This window comes from Taeniopygia guttata, chromosome 14, assembly GCF_048771995.1.
Source record: "Taeniopygia guttata chromosome 14, bTaeGut7.mat, whole genome shotgun sequence".
NCBI lineage: Eukaryota > Metazoa > Chordata > Aves > Passeriformes > Estrildidae > Taeniopygia > Taeniopygia guttata.
In genome coordinates this window covers 14,895,924-14,914,912 of record NC_133039.1, presented here as the reverse complement: position 1 = coordinate 14,914,912, position 18,989 = coordinate 14,895,924, and the positions used below count along the sequence as shown (strand labels likewise).

The following is an 18,989-nucleotide window of genomic DNA, read 5'->3' as shown; positions in this document are numbered from 1 at the left end:
GAAATTTCCATTTGGTTATGGTACCTCTCGCTTGTAACCCCAATTAAGGAATCTCCATTGACCTCCAGGATCTGGTCTCCTGGCTGCAGGCGCCCTGGAAAAGAAAACTCATGGATAGAAACTGTGGAAAATACAGCTTGAAGGGACTGGGAGAGGCTGGGCAGTTCCCCCCTGTGCCCAGAGACAGGATGAGAAATGCATTTGTTGTTCCAGAGATGCTCGTCTGACCTGTTTTTCCAGATGTCCATAAATGAAGTTTCTGCAACCTCACGGAACAACCCGTGCCAATGTCCCAGCACTTCCTCTGCTCTAGGAAGTTGCAAAAGTAAATACTGAAAACTGCAATAAAGCTTTTGCTTAATTTGCTTTGAGGTCAAGTAGTTCAGTTCGAGGTCAGGTAGAAAACCATGAGAGGCACTTCCACCTGTTCTGGATTTATTTTCCTTTATTGGATGGAAAAAATGATGTAACAGCTGGGAAAAAAAAAATCTTTTTAGCTGAAGTTGTAAAATGTGAGCTCTGCAAGCCCATAATACCTACTTAGGTGAACATATTCACAATGAAGTCAGTGACCCAGAGCAGAGCTGAGTTTGCAAAAGGATCTCTGGTCATTGCGGGGCCACAGGGAGGTGGGAAAGGACAGGAAAGTTCTTGTGTGGCAGAGGTGGGTCGTGCCCTACACACAGAGCAATAGTACAGATGCTGAGGAGCCAGTCCAAGGCTGCTGTCAGAGGTTAGAACAGCTGCCACACTAAAAAAATACCCCAATCACTGGAAAATCTCCAAGCAAGCACCCAAAACATCTAATAAGGGATGAAACAAATGTGTGAAATAAATACCCTCGGTCTGGGCTGTTCTCAGACCTCATGGCACTCTGCCCCGTGTTTCACTCACCATCTGCGTAAGCAACACCCCCTGGAAGGATCCTCTTGACGTAAACTCCATATTCTTCTCCAGTGAGCTCCTTGATGCCACCAATGACCTTAATGCCTGCAGAAAGAACACAGCCCGTGGCACAAAGGCAAGAGAATCAGAGCTGGCACAGGCCATGCCAGAGGGATGCAGCCCCAACCCTAAATTCGTGGAATCCTGGAATGATTTGGGTTGGAAGGGACCTTAAAGGCCCTCCAGTGCCACCCCTGCCATGGCAGAGACACCTTCCACTGTCCCAGGCTGCTCCAAGCCCCATCCAGCCTGGCCTTGGGCACTGCCAGGGATCCAGGGGCAGCCACAGCTGCTCTGGGCACCCTGTGCCAGGGCTGCCCACCCTGCCAGGGAAAATTCCTTCCCAATCTCCCATCCATCCCTGCCCTCTGGCAGTGGGAGCCATTCCCTGTGTGCTGTCCCTCCATCCCTTGTCCCCAGTCCCTCTCCAGCTCTCCTGGAGCCCCTTTAGGTCCTGGCAGGGCTCTGAGGCATCCCTGAGCTGAGCACCCCCAGCTCTCCCAGCCTGGCCCAGAGCAGAGGGGCTCCAGCCCTTGGGGATCTCCCTGGGCTCCCCTGGACTCTGTCCAGCAGCTCCAAGTTCATCACTGATGGGAAAGGATCTGTTCCCGCTGCAGATCAAAACATTCCTGGTGACAAGTGTTTCCCACAGGAATTCCTGCCCTGTGCACACCTGGACAGCCCCCAGGGGCAGGGCAGTGGTGGGGACATCTGCACTCCCCTGCCAGGCCCCAGCAGCCCCTCAGCCTCTGACTCGGTCACTGAGGGCAGAGCCACACGCCAGGAGTGGCCACTGGTGTCAGAGTTTGGCCTGGGGAGCAGCAGAGGCAGGAGCACAGAGGTGATCCCTGCTCCAATGGCCCAGCACAGCCCTGCAGCACCTGCACGGCTCCTGCTCCTCACAGCCACCCCTCCTGTCCCCGTAAGCTGGCTGGCAGGAAAAGGTCCAAGAGACTTATTTATCCAGGCCTCATTAAGTCCCGCTTCGAAGATCCAGGCTATGGACAGAAGGATTAAGAAGCCTGGCTTTAATTAACAAATCTCTGCCCAGAGCCACCGGTCGGGCATTTTGCTGCTGTGGCCCTGTGCCCCGGGGCTGAGGGGCTGCTCGGGCCCTGGACACGTCCTGGGCTGTAGGAACAAGGCACAGCTGCTGCCCTAAAACTGGGAGGGAAGAGGATCCTGAGTAGGGTTACTCAGGACACAGCACCATTTCCATCCCCGCTTCCCTTCCTTTCATAACTCTGCTCTCAGTCCCCTCAGAGTTTTCATCTGCCTCTAGGGAAAGATTTTGTGTTTCAAGTCACCTTTATATTAAATTAGATGAAAACTAAATTATTACAATTTCCCATAACGACATTTCTATTTCTATGTGCACCAATGGCTTCTTTTCCTGAGCTCCAAGTCCCAGCCCTGTCTGGTTGCTGGAGTTTATTCACTTGCCTTAATGCATTAACCAGGCACTTGTGAGGAGCTGTTTTACTGCTGGCACAGGGAACTCACAGCAGAACACCTCAGGAATAGCCACTAATATTTTCTAATTAGTAATATAATAATATAATATTATATAATCATATTATTATAATTTATATTTATAATATTTTATATTGCATTATAAAAGAAATTCACTCAAATTGGAAATACTGCCCCTAAAAAAGTATCTATAAGCAGCACAAGCCTCACCAAGGTGTGGGTCAGGTCAGGCACCTGGACACAAAAAGTGGGGAGGAGATGCTGTGGCCATGGGCCAAAGGTAAAACATGCTCATGGCCAGGGATGCTCAGCTGGAAATTTCTCTGCTCCCTGTGGAGCCAGGGGATCTCTCTGCTGGGCCAAGGGATCTCTCTTCCCCAGCCCAAGCCAAGGGAATGACTGAGGAACTCATCCTACATCTTTCTTCACCCCTAAAACAAAGGAATTAGGAATGATGAAGCACATGGGACAAATAATATAAAAATCTGCACCTTGCAGAGGCTGAGCCAAAGCATCCCCCAGCAGCCCAGTGTGTGCCGAGATATCAAATCAATAATGACTTATTTTCCTTTTGTGTCTGCAAATCAATTGTAATAATGCCTTAATATAGCTGAAGTATCTCCAAATCCTCCTTTATCCCCAACGATGTCATGAGAAAATCCGATCTTGTTATTAAAATCAGTGATTACTCACAGTATTGCTCCAGACACACTCAAACTTGGATGGGAGGAGAAAAAAATCCCTGAGTTTGAACTCCCTTGTTGGGAAAGCAGCTGGATATTGCTGAGCTCTGCCCACTACTCTCACCCATCACCTCACCAAGAAGGTGCTCTAGGTGGCAGTCCTGCCCCCCAAAATCCACTGGAGGGTCCCCACTGGGCAGGGAGGAGGAGGAGGAGGAGGAGGAGAGAGGGCTCACCCCTTCCAGGGTTCAGACCACTCCAGGGGACAGCAGCTGATGGATGGCAGCAAACCTGGATCATCCAGGACTGTGGTGGCAGCATTCCTGGGACAGTAATTTTTTACATATTTTATAAACATTTACTTCAAGCAGATTTCTATTTGGGACCCAGTGTAGGTAAATAATGGCTCTTTAATTATCACAGCATCAAAGTCCCAGTATAATGCTTATTAGGTCATACTTAGGGCCAGATAATCTAGCCTATTTTGGATCCCTCTATTTAATCTTTCCTTTCTGGCAAAGGTCCTGGAGCTGATGCCCATGTCCCTGGTTTTTTTTTTCTCTTCTGCAGAACAAAGTTTGCCAGAAAAACTCCAGATGGACCTAGAGGTAAGACTGACCAAGACTGTGTTTTCTTTAGGCTCCTAACGATCCTATACATTTCTCCAAGACCCTCAAGCTTCTCTGGTGCCTCTAATCCTGCTCCCACTAATGCCAGAGTCACAGTTCTCGGGCTATAATCTCACCTGCTCCTGGATCCACACAGGTCAGGGGGTGTCCTGGCTAATCTGGTTGTTTAGTCCAACTGGGATCATCCCGGGCGCATCCTGACCCCACTGCCTGGCCACAGAGAGGGGCCACCCGCTGCCTGCCTAAGCTGCCAATGTTCAATTACATTTCCCTTAATCCCTCTGTTGATCTTGCAGCCCCCGCCAGCTTTTTCTGTCTGGAGGAAGGGACAGATTGGAGGTGAATCACTCGCTGCCCTGTCCTAAGCAGATGAAGGTCAAGATAATGGGATCTCCGTGTTTCTGAGAAATGCTCCTTAATCAGCACCTCCCTTTGATGGCTATTCTTTAATTCGAGGTTCAGGTTTGAGGAGCTGCCAGGTAACCCCTTTGAACTTCTGCTGAGGTTCACATGTGGGTTTCCACCTAAAGCCACAGAGCAACAGACCCGGGGCCAAATGCTGACCTGGCACCAAGCAGTGATGCTGCTCCAAAGGAACTGCTGGAATAATGCCTCATCCTGCCTGGGAAACTGCTGGGATAACCCCTCATCCCACCTGGGAAACTGCTGGGATAACACCTGCATTCAGCTTGAGAAACTCAAGGCACTTTCTTTTCCCAAATAAACCCACTCTGAGCAGCTACACCTCTGCAAACACAGGGATTCTGTAAGCACCACTCATCAGGGAGAGATGATTAAACTGCCAGAGGGCAGGGATGGATGGGATATTGGGAAGGAATTGTTCCCTGGCAGGGTGGGCAGCCCTGGCACAGGGTGCCCAGAGCAGCTGTGGCTGCCCCTGGATCCCTGGCAGTGCCCAAGGCCAGGTTGGATGGGGCTGGGAGCAGCCTGGGACAGTGGAAGGTGTCCTGGCCCATGGCTGGGATTGGGATGCGATGAGCTTTGTGGCCCCTTCCAAGCCAAATCATTCCATGATTTCTGGAGGATGATCACTCATCCTGAGTGCCTCCAGCCTCACAGGAGAGGGTGAAGCCAGCAGTTGATGGCATTAGGAAATCCACATTATTGTAGCTTCCTCCAGCACCCCACAATTTGCTTTGTAGGCTCTGCTAGAGTGAAGTGGCTCACAAAGGGCTGCCACATCTGTCACTTCTTCCAGAGGTCAGTAATGGCCCCATCAGGCTTTTCTGGGCCTCCTCCTTTAATGAGCTAATCTAACCCAACAGCTGAAATCCCATCAACTCAACCAAATTCACCTCTGGAGATTAAAATATCATGTTCACCAAGTAAAGTCATTTCTCTGAGCTCCCATGAACCTCATGAACCTGGAAAGAGTCAGCAAAGCCGTCCCTCCACAGCAGAAAGTCCTGTTACCCCAGAGCTGGAAACAGCCAATAATTAATCCATAATTAATCTCAGGTCTCAGGCAACCTGAACTTGTTTCTCTGGTGACTCCTCAGGAGCTGTCCCAGATGGTCATTCAGGAGTCTGACCAAGAGGTCCCCATCTGCCCTGTGGGAGGGTGGGCTGCACTCACAATGAAGGATTAGGGGAGACACTGTGAAATCCTGATGCAGGATCACAGATTTTTATGCAGTCCATGGCAGAGCGCCACTGGACACAGAGAGGTCAGAAGAAATGCTCTGCTGGATCCCTCTGGGCTGAGTGTCATGAAACTGGGATTTTCTCACGTTCTGGTGGATGTGACTTTCTCTCTTCCCTTCTCATCCATGCTTTGAAGTTCAGAGTGCTGTGGAAGGACACCTGACTCACTCGGTGCTCATTCCCTTCCCCATGGGCCAAACTTTCCAAACCCAGCTCATGCATCCCAGTCCTCAGGAGCGCTGCAGGAAGCACCTTCCATCTCTCACTGGGATGGCTTTCTGGGGGAAAAGTCTGCAGAGGGGCAGGGGAGTGCTGGAAATTCTGTTTATTTATTTATTTATTTGGCATTTTAATTGATTTAATCCAGAAAATTCTGAAAGGTCTCTCCCCCTCATCCTGCTGAGGGAAAGGGGTTGTGGCCCTGGATCCTGCACAGCTCCCAGCACTGGCTGTTCCCCATTACCATGGAATTAGTTGGGATTTTGACAGTCTTTTAATGTCCCAACTGCAAAAGCAGCAGAAGATACTCGGCACAGGCAGGTACAAGACACAAGAACCAGAGAGACACCAGACTTCACACAGGGAGGCCCATCCTGACACAGGCTCTGGGGACTGGGGGGATATTGGGTATCCCAGCCCAGCCTGCTGCCCCTGGCACTCACCCAGCCCGTTTGCACACTCGTAGAAGTCGAAGCAGTGCACGGCTCGATCCATCCCGTACGGTCCCATCAGTGTCCTGGGGGAGACAAGAGGAGCAGCTCTCTGTCATGGGCCAAAAAGGACAGAGGCACAGGTGCCCATGCTAAATACACAGGTGCCCAGGCTGCACACACAGTGCCCAGGCTGCACACACAGTGCCCAGCCTGCACACACAGTGCCCATCCTGCACACACAGTGCCCAGGCTGCACACACAGTGCCCAGGCTGCACACACAGTGCCCAACCTGCACACACAGTGCCCAGCTGCACACACAGTGCCCATCCTGCACACACAGTGCCCCACCACTGCACACACAGTGCCCAGGCTGCACACACAGTGCCCAGGCTGCACACACAGTGCCCCACCACTGCACACACAGTGCCCAGGCTGCACACACAGTGCCCAGCCTGCACACACAGTGCCCAGGCTGCACACACAGGTGCCCAACCTGCACACACAGTGCCCAGGCTGCACACACAGTGCCCAGGCTGCACACACAGTGCCCATCCTGCACACACAGTGCCCAGGCTGCACACACAGTGCCCATCCTGCACACACAGTGCCCAGGCTGCACACACAGGTGCCCAGGCTGCACACACAGTGCCCAGGCTGCACACACAGTGCCCATCCTGCACACACAGTGCCCAGGCTGCACACACAGTGCCCAACCTGCACACACAGTGCCCAACCTGCACACACAGTGCCCATCCTGCACACACAGTGCCCAGGCTGCACACACAGTGCCCAGGCTGCACACACACAGTGCCCAGACTGCACACACAGTGCCCAACCTGCACACACAGTGCCCAACTGCACACAGTGCCCAGGCTGCACACACAGTGCCCATCCTGCACACACAGTGCCCAGGCTGCACACACAGTGCCCAGGCTGCACACACAGTGCCCATCCTGCACACACAGTGCCCATCCTGCACACACAGTGCCCATCCTGCACACACAGTGCCCAGGCTACACACACAGTGCCAAGGCTGCACACACAGTGCCCAAACTGCACACACAGTGCCCAAACTGCACACACAGTGCCCAGGCTGCACACACAGTGCCCAAACTGCACATACAGTGCCCATCCTGCACACACAGTGCCCAGGCTGCACACACAGTGCCCAAACTGCACACAGTGCCCATCCTGCACACACAGTGCCCATCCTGCACACACAGTGCCCATCCTGCACACACAGTGCCCAGGCTGCACACACAGTGCCCAAACTGCACACACAGTGCCCAGCCTGCACACACAGTGCCCAGGCTGCACACACAGTGCCCAACCTGCACACACAGTGCCCAGGCTGCACATACAGTGCCCAACCTGCACACACAGTGCCCATCCTGCACACACAGTGCCCAGGCTGCACACACAGTGCCCAGGCTGCACACACAGTGCCCACATTGCACACACAGTGCCCAGGCTGCACACACAGTGCCCAGGCTGCACACACAGTGCCCATCCTGCACACACAGTGCCCAGGCTGCACACACAGTGCCCAACCTGCACACACAGTGCCCAGGCTGCACACACAGTGCCCAGGCTGCACACACAGTGCCCAGGCTGCACACACAGTGCCCAACCTGCACACACAGGTACCCAACCTGCACACACAGTGCCCATCCTGCACACACAGTGCCCAGGCTGCACACACAGTGCCCAGCCTGCACACACAGTGCCCATCCTGCACACACAGTGCCCAGGCTGCACACACAGTGCCCATCCTGCACACACAGTGCCCAGGCTGCACACACAGTGCCTGGGCTGCACACACAGTGCCCAGGTTGCACACACAGTGCCCAGCCTGCACACACAGTGCCCAGGCTGCACACACAGTGCCCATCCTGCACACACAGTGCCCAAACTGCACACACAGTGCCCAGGCTGCACACACAGTGCCCAGATTGCACACACACAGTGCCCATCCTGCACACACCGTGCCCAGGCTGCACACACAGTGCCCAGCTGCACACACAGTGCCCAGGCTGCACACACAGTGCCCATCCTGCACATTGTCCCTGCCAGCCCAGCAGGCACTGCAGACACCAGGCTGAGGGACAGCCCCACCACTGCACCCACACGGGCAACACTCAGCCCCCAGCCAGCCCCCCCGACCTCTGCACAGATAAATGAGAGAATATGTGCAGGGCTGAGCATCATCCTCCCCACCCAGCAAATCTGATGGACCTGTCTGGGATTCATTACCCCAGATTATCAGGGCTGGACAGCTGTGCAGCACCCGGGAAATGAGATCAGAGCTGGGAGCCGTGCTCTGGACTAAAACAGTTTCACAAACACAGCCTGTGATGAACACAGCCCTGCACAATCCACTCTCAAGGTTTTTAATGCAGGCAGAGGGTCTGGAACAGGGGATGCAGGAGCTGCTCCAAGTCCTGCTGGTCTGGTGGGAGCTTCTCACCACAAGCCAGAGCAGATACAAGAGCATCACACACCTGAGATTCCCCCAAGCCAAGTAACTCCCCAAAATATCTCACAGTCTCCCCCTAAACACCTTAGGCAAGGTTCCAAATGAATGACCCCAAAAGCACCCTGCCCCAAACACAGATGCCAGACTCCAAACTTGGGACCATCAGCGCTTCTCTTTGGGCTCCTCAGGATGGATGAGCCCTGATATGAAAAACCCCGACCCAGATGTGCCAGGTGGCAAGGAGGCACCAAAGCACTGCCCAGAATTTAAATTGCAAGAGAGAAGGTGTTTCCCAATCGATATCAGGTCCCAGATCTGAACACAGCATGGGAAACAAGAGGCTGCTCCAGCAGGATGTAGGATAAGAATAACCTGCAGGGACTTACCAGGAGTCCAAAATAAAACTGAAAATATTGAGCTATCCAGCAAAGCCATTAACTTCCACCTCTAAGATTCGGACTGGGAGCATTTTCTCCATGTCAAAAAACGCCCCTCCTTGCAATCCTTGCACTGTACTGAAGACTGAACAAACAACTGGCCACATCTGGCTTTTGAAAAATGGAGCTCGAAGGCATCCCAGGAAGGCAGGGCAGCCCTGGGCCCAGGCTGGTTCAATCCCCACGCAGGATTTTCAGGGTATTTCGCGTAAATCACCGAGGAAATTCCCCGGGCGAGCCCGGCTGCTCCGGGCGGGCAGGAAGGCACCACACGGCTGCAGCTCCAGCGGAGCAGATGCCTCCTTGATACCATCAGCTCTTATCATCATCCCCTGCCATCAACCCTTCTCATCATCCCCACTCCGAGCCCTGCGAACGCCACCAACGCCGAAAACCCAACCAACGACGGGGTCCTTGCTCTTCCTGCAATCCCTGCCTCCCAAGCCTGGGAAGAACCAGGGATGGAAGTGGAAGCCCCCCGGGCCCCCTCCCCATTCCCAGCACAGTTGGGGGGGTTACCTGCTGATGATGATGGCTCCCTTGTAAAGGACAGAGACCGCGGGCATCTTGCCGGCGGTGCCCGGCATCGGCCACTCTGATTTGGCAGGAATCCGTTAAAGGGATGGGAGAAACAAAAATGGGAAAAAAAAAAGGAAAAAAAAAAGGGGGAGGTCGGAGGGCATCACGTGGTCTCCCCGTATGCATGTTAATTCCTCCCAACATTAACACAGATCAGCTCAAACATCTCCAACTTTAGATTAAAGCTTACGCAAGCGGAGCCAGCGCGGCCCCTCCGAGCGCCTTCCCAAAGCGCGGGGCTGCGGCTCATCCTCAGCTCAGGGGAATTACTTGGGATGTGCTCTTGGGAATGGCCCTGCCAAGGATGGAGGGCAGCGTTCGGTGTGGGATGTGTGCAGTCACCATCCCTAAAGGGTTAAAATCCACAGCAAAGCTTTGGAAGCAGTAACAGACTGTGCACTTAGGGGGTTTAGGGTTGATGCTGGTTTTTTTTTGTCCTTTAGCATCTTTTCCAGCCCACAGTATTTCCTTCTAAATGCAGAACAAGTTCAGCTGTCCCTGTCTGCTGGGAGCTCAGAAGCCTGATTTGCCTTTGGACAGCCCCTTCCACAGGATCACAGAATGACCAGCTTGGAAGAGACCTCAAAGATCATCGAGCCCAACCCGTTCCCTGACACCTCAACTAGACCCTGGCACCCAGTGCCACATCCAACCTTTTATAAACACGTCCAGGGATGGTAACTCCACCAACTCCCTGGGCAGAACGTTCCAGAGCTTTATCACCCTTTCTGTGAAAACTTCTTCCTAATATCCAACCTGTATTTCCCTTGGTGCAGCTTGAGACTGTGTCCTCCATCCCTATCTTGGTGCCATCATCCAGCTGCAGAAGCAGCAGCACCCCTGTCTTGTGGGATGGGGGGATGGAGGGATGAAATAAGATGATCCAGGGTTTGCCAGTGAATGGGGATGGTCCAGACCAGCCCAGCTCAGGGCATGGCTGGAGCAGGGCTGCCATCCTGGGGGGAAGATCTGGTGACCTTTCCTGAGAAGGGAAACATACTCCCCTGGACCTGCAGGAGGACACGGGTCCTGCATCCCAGCCAGCTCTGGAGGACATCTGAGGTCACAGGGAAGCTCCTGGCCCTGACTCCACCAATGTCCTCCTCGTGCTGTTCCCAAGTGTCTCAGCAGGCTCCTGGCCAGGTCCCATTAGTGGCTCTTGCCCTCGTTAGTGGAGCTCTGACTGCAGCTGCTGTGGATGTGCCTGCCTGGCACTGCCACTCCTTGCCAACCATTCCTTGAGTCCAAGCTGCTGGATATTGCTGTTCCCATTTTGAACAACTGATTTTATCAGCTGGAGCCTCCCAAAGGCCTCTTGTGAAGCCTCGCTGAGCAAATGCAAAGTGCTTCAAAACTATGACAAATTGGAAAAGCTCTCCTGCGTTTTGTCTTCTTTTTAAAAATTGTTTTCATTTGAGGACATTTGGATAACATTTAAAATCTGAGTAGATTTGACTTTTGGGTGGCCAAAACTTTCTTAAAAATTCAGTTATCTAGCTAAAAAAAAAAAAAAATTGGATAAGTAATGCCAACTAGACAAACGTAGATGCATCTGGTGACAGATCCATTCTGAACACAGCAGGATGCATTCACACCCTTGCCAAGGCTTTGGCTGAAGCAGACTAAGCACGAGGGGTGGTACCTGGGCCCATCTCCAAATCTGCCTGATGCTGCAGCCTTCAGGAGCCTCACAGACCTGCCCATCCCTCAGCAACCCACCAGCAGGGAGATGCTCTTTCTCCTGCCATCCCACAGAAAAGGACCAGGGTGTGGAGAGCCAAAAATTAAGGCAGGAGATTCCAACACCTGATGACCACCAGCTCTGGGTCTCAGTGCCTCGTTCGAGGCTTGCCAGGAGGTTTTGTGGCAGAACATGCACAGAAATTGAAGGCTGGGCTGTGGGAGCCTCCCTCTGTGCCTGCTCTGCACTGGGAGCTGTTCCACAGCTCCCCGAGGGGCAGGAGAGTCCTGGCACCATGCCCAGCTTGGGGTTGTCAGAACTCAAAATGTCCCTCAGACATTTTCAGAGGTTCCAGGCCTTGGTCAGAAGCATTTTAGACCCTGGCAAGCAGCTGAAAACAGCTGTGATCTTGAGTTTGAACCATGGAATGAATTACCAACTTTGAAGGTGGAACAAGCGGTCACAGAGGGTTAGATGGTATAGTAAAAGTGGTCACAAATTAGAGGGGAAAATTTTTTAGTATTGTACAGGGAGGTTTTAACACCTGTACAGGGGGGTTTTACTTTGTACAGGGGGGTCAGGAGTTCTAAGATGGAGGAAAGTGGGCCTGATCCTGTTCTTCCTCCTTCTTCTTCCTTACCTCCATGTTCTTGGTGATGTTGGCATTTTTCTATTGGTTTAGGCTGGGGACACACTGTTCAACGTAGATGACAGATATTGGCACATTATTGTAAATATAGTACACGTAATTTCTGGTATTTAATGTTTGTACCATCCCACTGAGGGCAGAGCCCCACACGCTGCCCTGCAGGACAGAGCTGCGGCAGGGCAGCAGAACGTGTTAGAGATAAACAGAATAAACAACCTTGAAACAGCACAGACCAATTATGGCTTCTGCTTTGGCAACGGGGCTGACAACAGAGACTTTCTACAATCTCGGAATCACCAATACCACAGATTCCGACATGGGGTGACCTTTTTGGGCACCCCTCACCCAGCAGCCTCCTGCCACTCACACTCAGGACCACACTCCAAGTCCTCTGATGCATCAATAACCTTCCTGGTCAGAGGAAGAGACGTTTCCATCCCACCACCAAAATACCATGTACAGCCATCCAAGATCCTGTGGGACTGTGCTGGTGCATTGTCCCACAGTTGCTGCCTTGATCCCTGGGCCAGTCTTGGCTGGAATAAATCAGGGGATTTATCAGGGAAGAGACTGCACAAGCACTGGAGGCAATGGCAATGGGATGGAGTGGAAGCACTGGCACAGGGTGCCCAGAGAAGCTGTGGCTGCCCCATCCCTGGAAATCTCCAAGGCCAGGTAGGATGGGCTCCATTCCCATGGCAGGGAGTGGAATGAGGTGATCAATCTTTAAGGTCCCTTCCAACTGAAGCCATTCTGTGGTGCTAAGGTCACTTCTTTGACCAGTTTCAGAGGGGCTGCAGAAAAGCTCACTGGAGTCAACCCAAAACTTGCAGGAAAATGGGGAAATTTTCCTGCCTGGCACTTCAGTAATTAACCCACCCAGATTTCTGCATCTCAGGGAACAATTTCTACACTCAGGGTTAGACAGATGTGTCTGGGGCTCCACACCTCTGGCATGAAGCCCTTCAGCTGCCCAAGGCTGGGATTCCTGGTCCTTCCCGCTGGGTGGGATGTTGCAATAAACCACATGCTTGTCCACAAGCTGGTAAAATAAATGAAAACCAAATCCAAGAGGCCCTCAGGGAAAAGGAGCAGTGCTCAGCTTCCAACTTTCTCTCCAAACACTCAGATCCTCAATTCCATCCTCCAAAACACACACCAACTCTGGCAAGAGACAGACACTGCTGCTGCTCCTGTTCATTAACACGACTCTAATCAGAGAAGGTTTCAACAGAAACAATTCCAAAGATTTTCAGTGGTTTAAAACTTAGAATCATATTCAGGGAGGATTTATAAGACCCCTATGATCTACCCAGGGGTCCCAGGCCTAATTTGTACAACAGTGTTGAAGGCAAACACCCCACTGGCGAAGGGCCTGTGCTGTGTGCTCGAGATCCTCACGGAGCTGGGACCCAGCTGAGCCACTGCGAGTTAACCCAGGATTCTTACCCCAGGGAACTGCTGCTGAGACCTTAGATTTTTAAATAAACAAGAGAATAGAAAGAGTATGAATTAAGAACTAAGTTACCCCATGGGGCTGGACAGCAGATAAACACGTTTCACTTGTTTCTCCACTTTTTCATTGACTGCTACAAAAATGGGTTTAAAACTCACTGAAAAATGATTTTTTTTCTAAATGGAAAAATTATTTTTGCTACAAAAAATATTTTTAATAGAAGTTGAGTGAAACTGTAGAAGTCAGCTTTACTTAACACTACCATTTATAAGCAGGGATGGTGAAACTGTAAATAGAATCAAAATGAGTCTTGGAGCAGGAGCATAGGGTTAAAAATGCTGGGTCAGCACAAGTCATGTGCATTTCCAGTATATTTTTCTGGGAGAGCATGAAGAGAAAAGTGTGGGAGAGTGAAACTGGGAGCGCTGGGGAGAGGCCCAGAAACTGCTGCCAAGTGCAGAAGGTGATGGGTTTGGGTTTCAGAAAGAAAAGAGGGGAAGAGAATGGCTGAAACAAGTACAACCAAAGGTAAAGTTATGATAAAAAAGAACTCAGCTCTGCCCTTGTCCTTCCTACCCAGACAAGGAGCAAACAGAGCTGGGAGCAGCTGGACCATGAGGGGAGTGATGGGTTTAACGTCACTGGGAGTGTTGGCATGGCACCCTCAACATGTCCAGCAGCAAATGAAAATCCCATGGGAAGGCATCACCCAAGGCTCCTCTCTCATGAAACTTCCATTGGAAACTGAGGGTTCAGGGAGTTCTCCCCCCAGCCACAAAGCCCTTCACAGCCTGGCTGCTCAGGTGGGGGGTCCTGGGCAGCCCAAAATGCTGTGCCCAAAAATTGTTGTCTTGAACCAAGACGTGGGGTCATCTCCTGGCCATGCTAAGGCTGTACAAGAAATGGAACCATCATCTCCTCAGTTCTTCCAGCCCCAATATCGAGGCTAAACCCCAGGAGTGGGGAGCAGCTGAGCCCAGGTATGGCCAGATCCCACAGATCCCACAGCAGCAGCCCTGGGTGATCCCAGAGATCCAGCCAGACCACACCATCCCAAAAAGGAACAGCCCCAGGAAGGATCCTGAGCTCGGCCAGGCAGCAGCACAAGGATGGGGGAAGGGGAAGGGGAAGGGGAAGGGGAAGGGGAAGGGGAAGGGGAAGGGGAAGGGGAAGGGGAAGGGGAAGGGGAAGGGGAAGGGGAAGGGGAAGGGGAAGGGGAAGGGGAAGGGGAAGGGGAAGGGGAAGGGGAAGGGGTGGCTGTGCTGACAGCAGCACCCCAAGCCCGCAGGGAGCCTCTGTGCCCGGCTGAGCAGAGGAACAGAGTCCAAGTAGGTGTGTGTGGGTGGAGATTAGAAGTGGAAAGACATCCTGCAGTGGAAGTGAGATCTGTCTGACGCCTCTTGGCTCCGGAAAGCAGCATTAAGGAGGTGGGAGGTGGGAGGGCTCACCCCAGCAGGGCACTGGGTCACGGTCTCTGCCATCCTCCCACCACTTTGGGAGCAGCAGCAGGAACTTTGGATCATTCCTGAGTGAGTTCACTTCATGACACAAGAATATTAGTGTAGGCTGCAGAGGCTTTTACATCTGATTAGAAATTGGAAAATTGCAACTGTGCTGCTTGCAGGATCAGCTACAAAGCATTGGGAATAAATCAAAAACCCAATCAGCTGGGAAGGAGCTGCCCACGGTGCAGCCCACGGTGTTCTCATAATAACACCCATGGAGTCACTTCAGATGAGCTCAGGAGATCAGAGATGCTCACAGACAAGTCTGAACAGAAGAGGGAACAAACAATCATGGAATACCAGGTTGGAAGTGAGTGCAACCTTTCTTGCCCAAAGTATGGTCTAGGCAAGACAGCCCAGCACCCTGCCCAGCTGAACCTTGAAAGTATCCAACACTGGGGGATGCACCACTTCCCCGGGGAAGTGATTCCAGAGGTTGATTGTTCCCATTGTGAGAAGTTTTCCTCTCGTGTCCAGCTGGAACCACCCCTGGAGTAACTTGCACCCAAAGGAACCACAGTGCCAAAATTACTGGTGAAGGAAGCAGGCAGGTCCCACAGGGAGCACTCAGGGATGGGCAATCCCACCCCAGCCCTGGGCTCAGCATCCCCCTGGGCACCCACCTGCAGGTGGCAGAGGGTGGCAGCAGCTGCAGCCAGCCCTGCAGGGGTGACGCTGCTCCTGTGAGCCTGTGGTCCTCAACCCCATGGGCAGGGCTGCCAACCATCCCACATCCCTGTCCCCACACCCCCGGGCACTTTCCTCCTTCCAAGGACCATGTGGACCCCAGTGCTCCTTCAGTCCCCTCCTCTGAGCCCTCCAGAGGTCACAGGGTGGCTCCTGGGGAGCATTTCACCCTCCCTGCTCCTTCTGCTGGTGACACCCCTCCCTCCCACCTGAGCCAGGCCTGACGATGGAGAGGTGAGGAGCATTTGATGGCTGGGAGGTTTTCCAGGGCTTGTTCCCTCCTTCTGCTGGAGGAGAGTGTCTCCACCTGAGGCTGAGACACATTCTCACTCCTCAGAGAGGAAGGCCCCTTCTCCCAGGACATCTGCACCAGCAGGCCACCGAGACCTCAGGCAGACAGAGATGCCACTTCAGTGCTGGCCAGGCTTTCCTGTTCTGCAACCCCTTTTATCACCTTCCTCTGGACTTCATCCCTATTTCCAGCATCCTTCTCAGCCAGTGGATTTCTTCAGCATGAGGGGTTAATCCCAATGAACCTTTGCTGTCTGAAAGTCAGATCTCTGCTGCCCATCCCCTTCACCCCCTGGTAGAGAGGGGCTCACAGAAGGCAGCTGATGCCACCTGACAATTATGCATCAAGTCAAGAGTGGTGGAGCATTTTCTGGAGGTTCTTCTTGCCCAGGGAGAAGATGGTGAGTCTGTGGGCACCTGCCTGGCAGAGCTGCTCTCGGAGACTGCTGGGGCTTGCTTAAACCACAACTAGAAGTTACAGTTCTCTTCCAATGGACATCAACACACAGCTCTTCATGTGCTGTTCCAAAAAATTTTGGTTGGGGAAAGGGCAAAAAGAACCCCTTCATTTAGCCTGTCTTGCAGTAATTAGGAGAGATTGTTTAAGGTAGAAGGTCAGGCTTGGCCTGCCCAGAAGTTTCTAGGAAAGGCATTTATGCCAGAGCCCAGCTGAGCTGAACATCCCCCAACATCTGCACCAGCCCAGCCCGTGGATGTACCCCCTGAGAGGGGGATTTACACAGCCCAGTCACACGGGAAAGCTCAAACAGGCACCTTCATTTCACTGCAGCAGCTCCAAGGTGTGCCAACATCTCTCCCACCTCCTCCTCCTCCCCCCCTTCCCATCAGGTGGGTGATCTGCTGCTCTGCCTGGGGACTGGTCCTGTGGCCATGTTTGGGTGTCAACTGCTGTGAAGGGTTAACAGGATTATAAATCATCCTGCCTGCCTAAATCCCCTGGGCTGTGGGATTGGACTGGTTATAAACTTATTAACAGGGGCTGGTGGGGGCTGCAGGACCTGCTCTGCCAGCCTGGCCACCCTCTGTCCACCTGCACTGATGGGAGAAACCCAGAGAATCACAGCAGGAAATTCACCCAAGTGAATCCCTAAAAATAGAGAGGGAAAGAGAGAGGGGAGGGAAATGGCTGGGTGTGGAAAGATGGGAAAATCACAGATTTTTGGGTAAGATTTCAGAACAAGTTGCTGAACTGGAAGTGCAGCTCTTGGGAAAAGCTTTGACTGCAAACACCCCCCTGCTCCAACCCGGTCCCTGGCACAAAACATAAACGGACAGAAATAACACACAGCACACACAGCACACACAGCACACACACAGCACACACAGAGCACACACAGAGCACACACAGCACACACACAGCACACACAGAGCACACACAGCACACAGAGCACACAGAGCACACACACAGCACACACACAGCACACACACAGCACACACAGCACACACACAGCACACACAGCACACACACAGAGCACACACAGCACACACACAGCACACACAGCACACACAGAGCACACACAGCACACACACAGCACACACACAGCACACACAGAGCACACACAGCACACACACAGCACACACACAGCACACACAGAGCACACACAGCACACACACAGCACACACAGCACACACAGAGCACACACAGCACACACACAGCACACACAGCACACACAGAGCACACACAGCACACACACAGCACACACAGAGCACACACAGCACACAGAGCACACAGAGCACACACACAGCACACACACAGCACACAGAGCACACAGAGCACACACACAGCACACACACAGCACACAGAGCACACAGAGCACACACACAGCACACACACAGCACACACAGCACACACACAGCACACACAGCACACACACAGCACACACAGAGCACACAGCACACACACAGCACACACAGAGCACACACAGCACACACACAGCACACACAGAGCACACACACAGCACACAGAGCACACAGAGCACACACACAGCACACACACAGCACACAGAGCACACAGAGCACACACACAGCACACACACAGCACACACAGCACACACAGAGCACACACAGAGCACACACACAGCACACACAGAGCACACACAGCACACACAGCACACACAGAGCACACACAGAGCACACACAGCACACACAGCACACACAGAGCACACACACAGCACACACAGAGCACACACAGCACACACAGCACACACAGAGCACACACACAGCACACACAGAGCACACACAGAGCACACACAGCACACACACAGCACACACACAGCACACACAGAGCACACACAGCACACACAGAGCACACACACACAGCACACACAGCACACACACAGCACACAGAGCACACACAGCACACACACAGCACACAGAGCACACACAGCACACACACAGCACACACAGCACACGCACAGCACACACAGCACACACAGCACGCACAGCACACACACAGCACACACTGCACACACAGAGCACACAGAGCACACACACAGCACACACAGAGCACACACAGAGCACACAGAGCACACACAGCACACACAGAGCACACACAGCACACACACAGCACACACAGAGCACACAGAGCACACACACAGCACACACAGAGCACACACAGCACACAGAGCACACAGAGCACACACACAGCACACACACAGCACACACACACAGCACACACACACAGCACACACAGCACACACACAGCACACACAGAGCACACACAGCACACACACAGCACACACAGCACACACAGCACACACACAGCACACACACAGAGCACACACAGAGCACACACACAGCACACACAGAGCACACACACAGCACACACACAGCACACACAGAGCACACACACAGCACACACACAGCACACACAGCACACACAGAGCACACACAGAGCACACACAGAGCACACACAGCACACACAGCACACACAGCACACACAGCACACACAGCACACACACAGAGCACACACAGAGCACACACAGCACACACAGCACACACAGAGCACACAGAGCACACACACAGAGCACACACAGCACACACACAGCACACACACAGCACACACAGAGCACACAGAGCACACACACAGAGCACACACAGCACACACACAGCACACACAGCACACACAGCACACACACAGCACACACAGAGCACACACA

At 52.9% G+C, this 18,989-nt stretch overlaps 1 protein-coding gene across 1 annotated transcript in view; it reads right to left on the bottom strand.

Moving 5' to 3' along the window:
- Positions 1-9,694, bottom strand: part of LOC101233507 (syntaxin-binding protein 4) — a 39,969-nt gene extending 30,275 nt beyond the window's left edge. The window contains exons 1-4 of the mRNA XM_030284861.4: positions 9,482-9,694; positions 6,058-6,131; positions 895-990; positions 25-94 (exon numbers count right to left, since the gene is read on the bottom strand). Coding sequence (XP_030140721.4) covers positions 25-94; positions 895-990; positions 6,058-6,131; positions 9,482-9,549 — 308 coding nt within the window. The 5' untranslated portion in view covers positions 9,550-9,694. The remainder of the gene's footprint in view (positions 1-24; positions 95-894; positions 991-6,057; positions 6,132-9,481) is intronic.
- Positions 9,695-18,989: the final 9,295 nt, after the last annotated feature.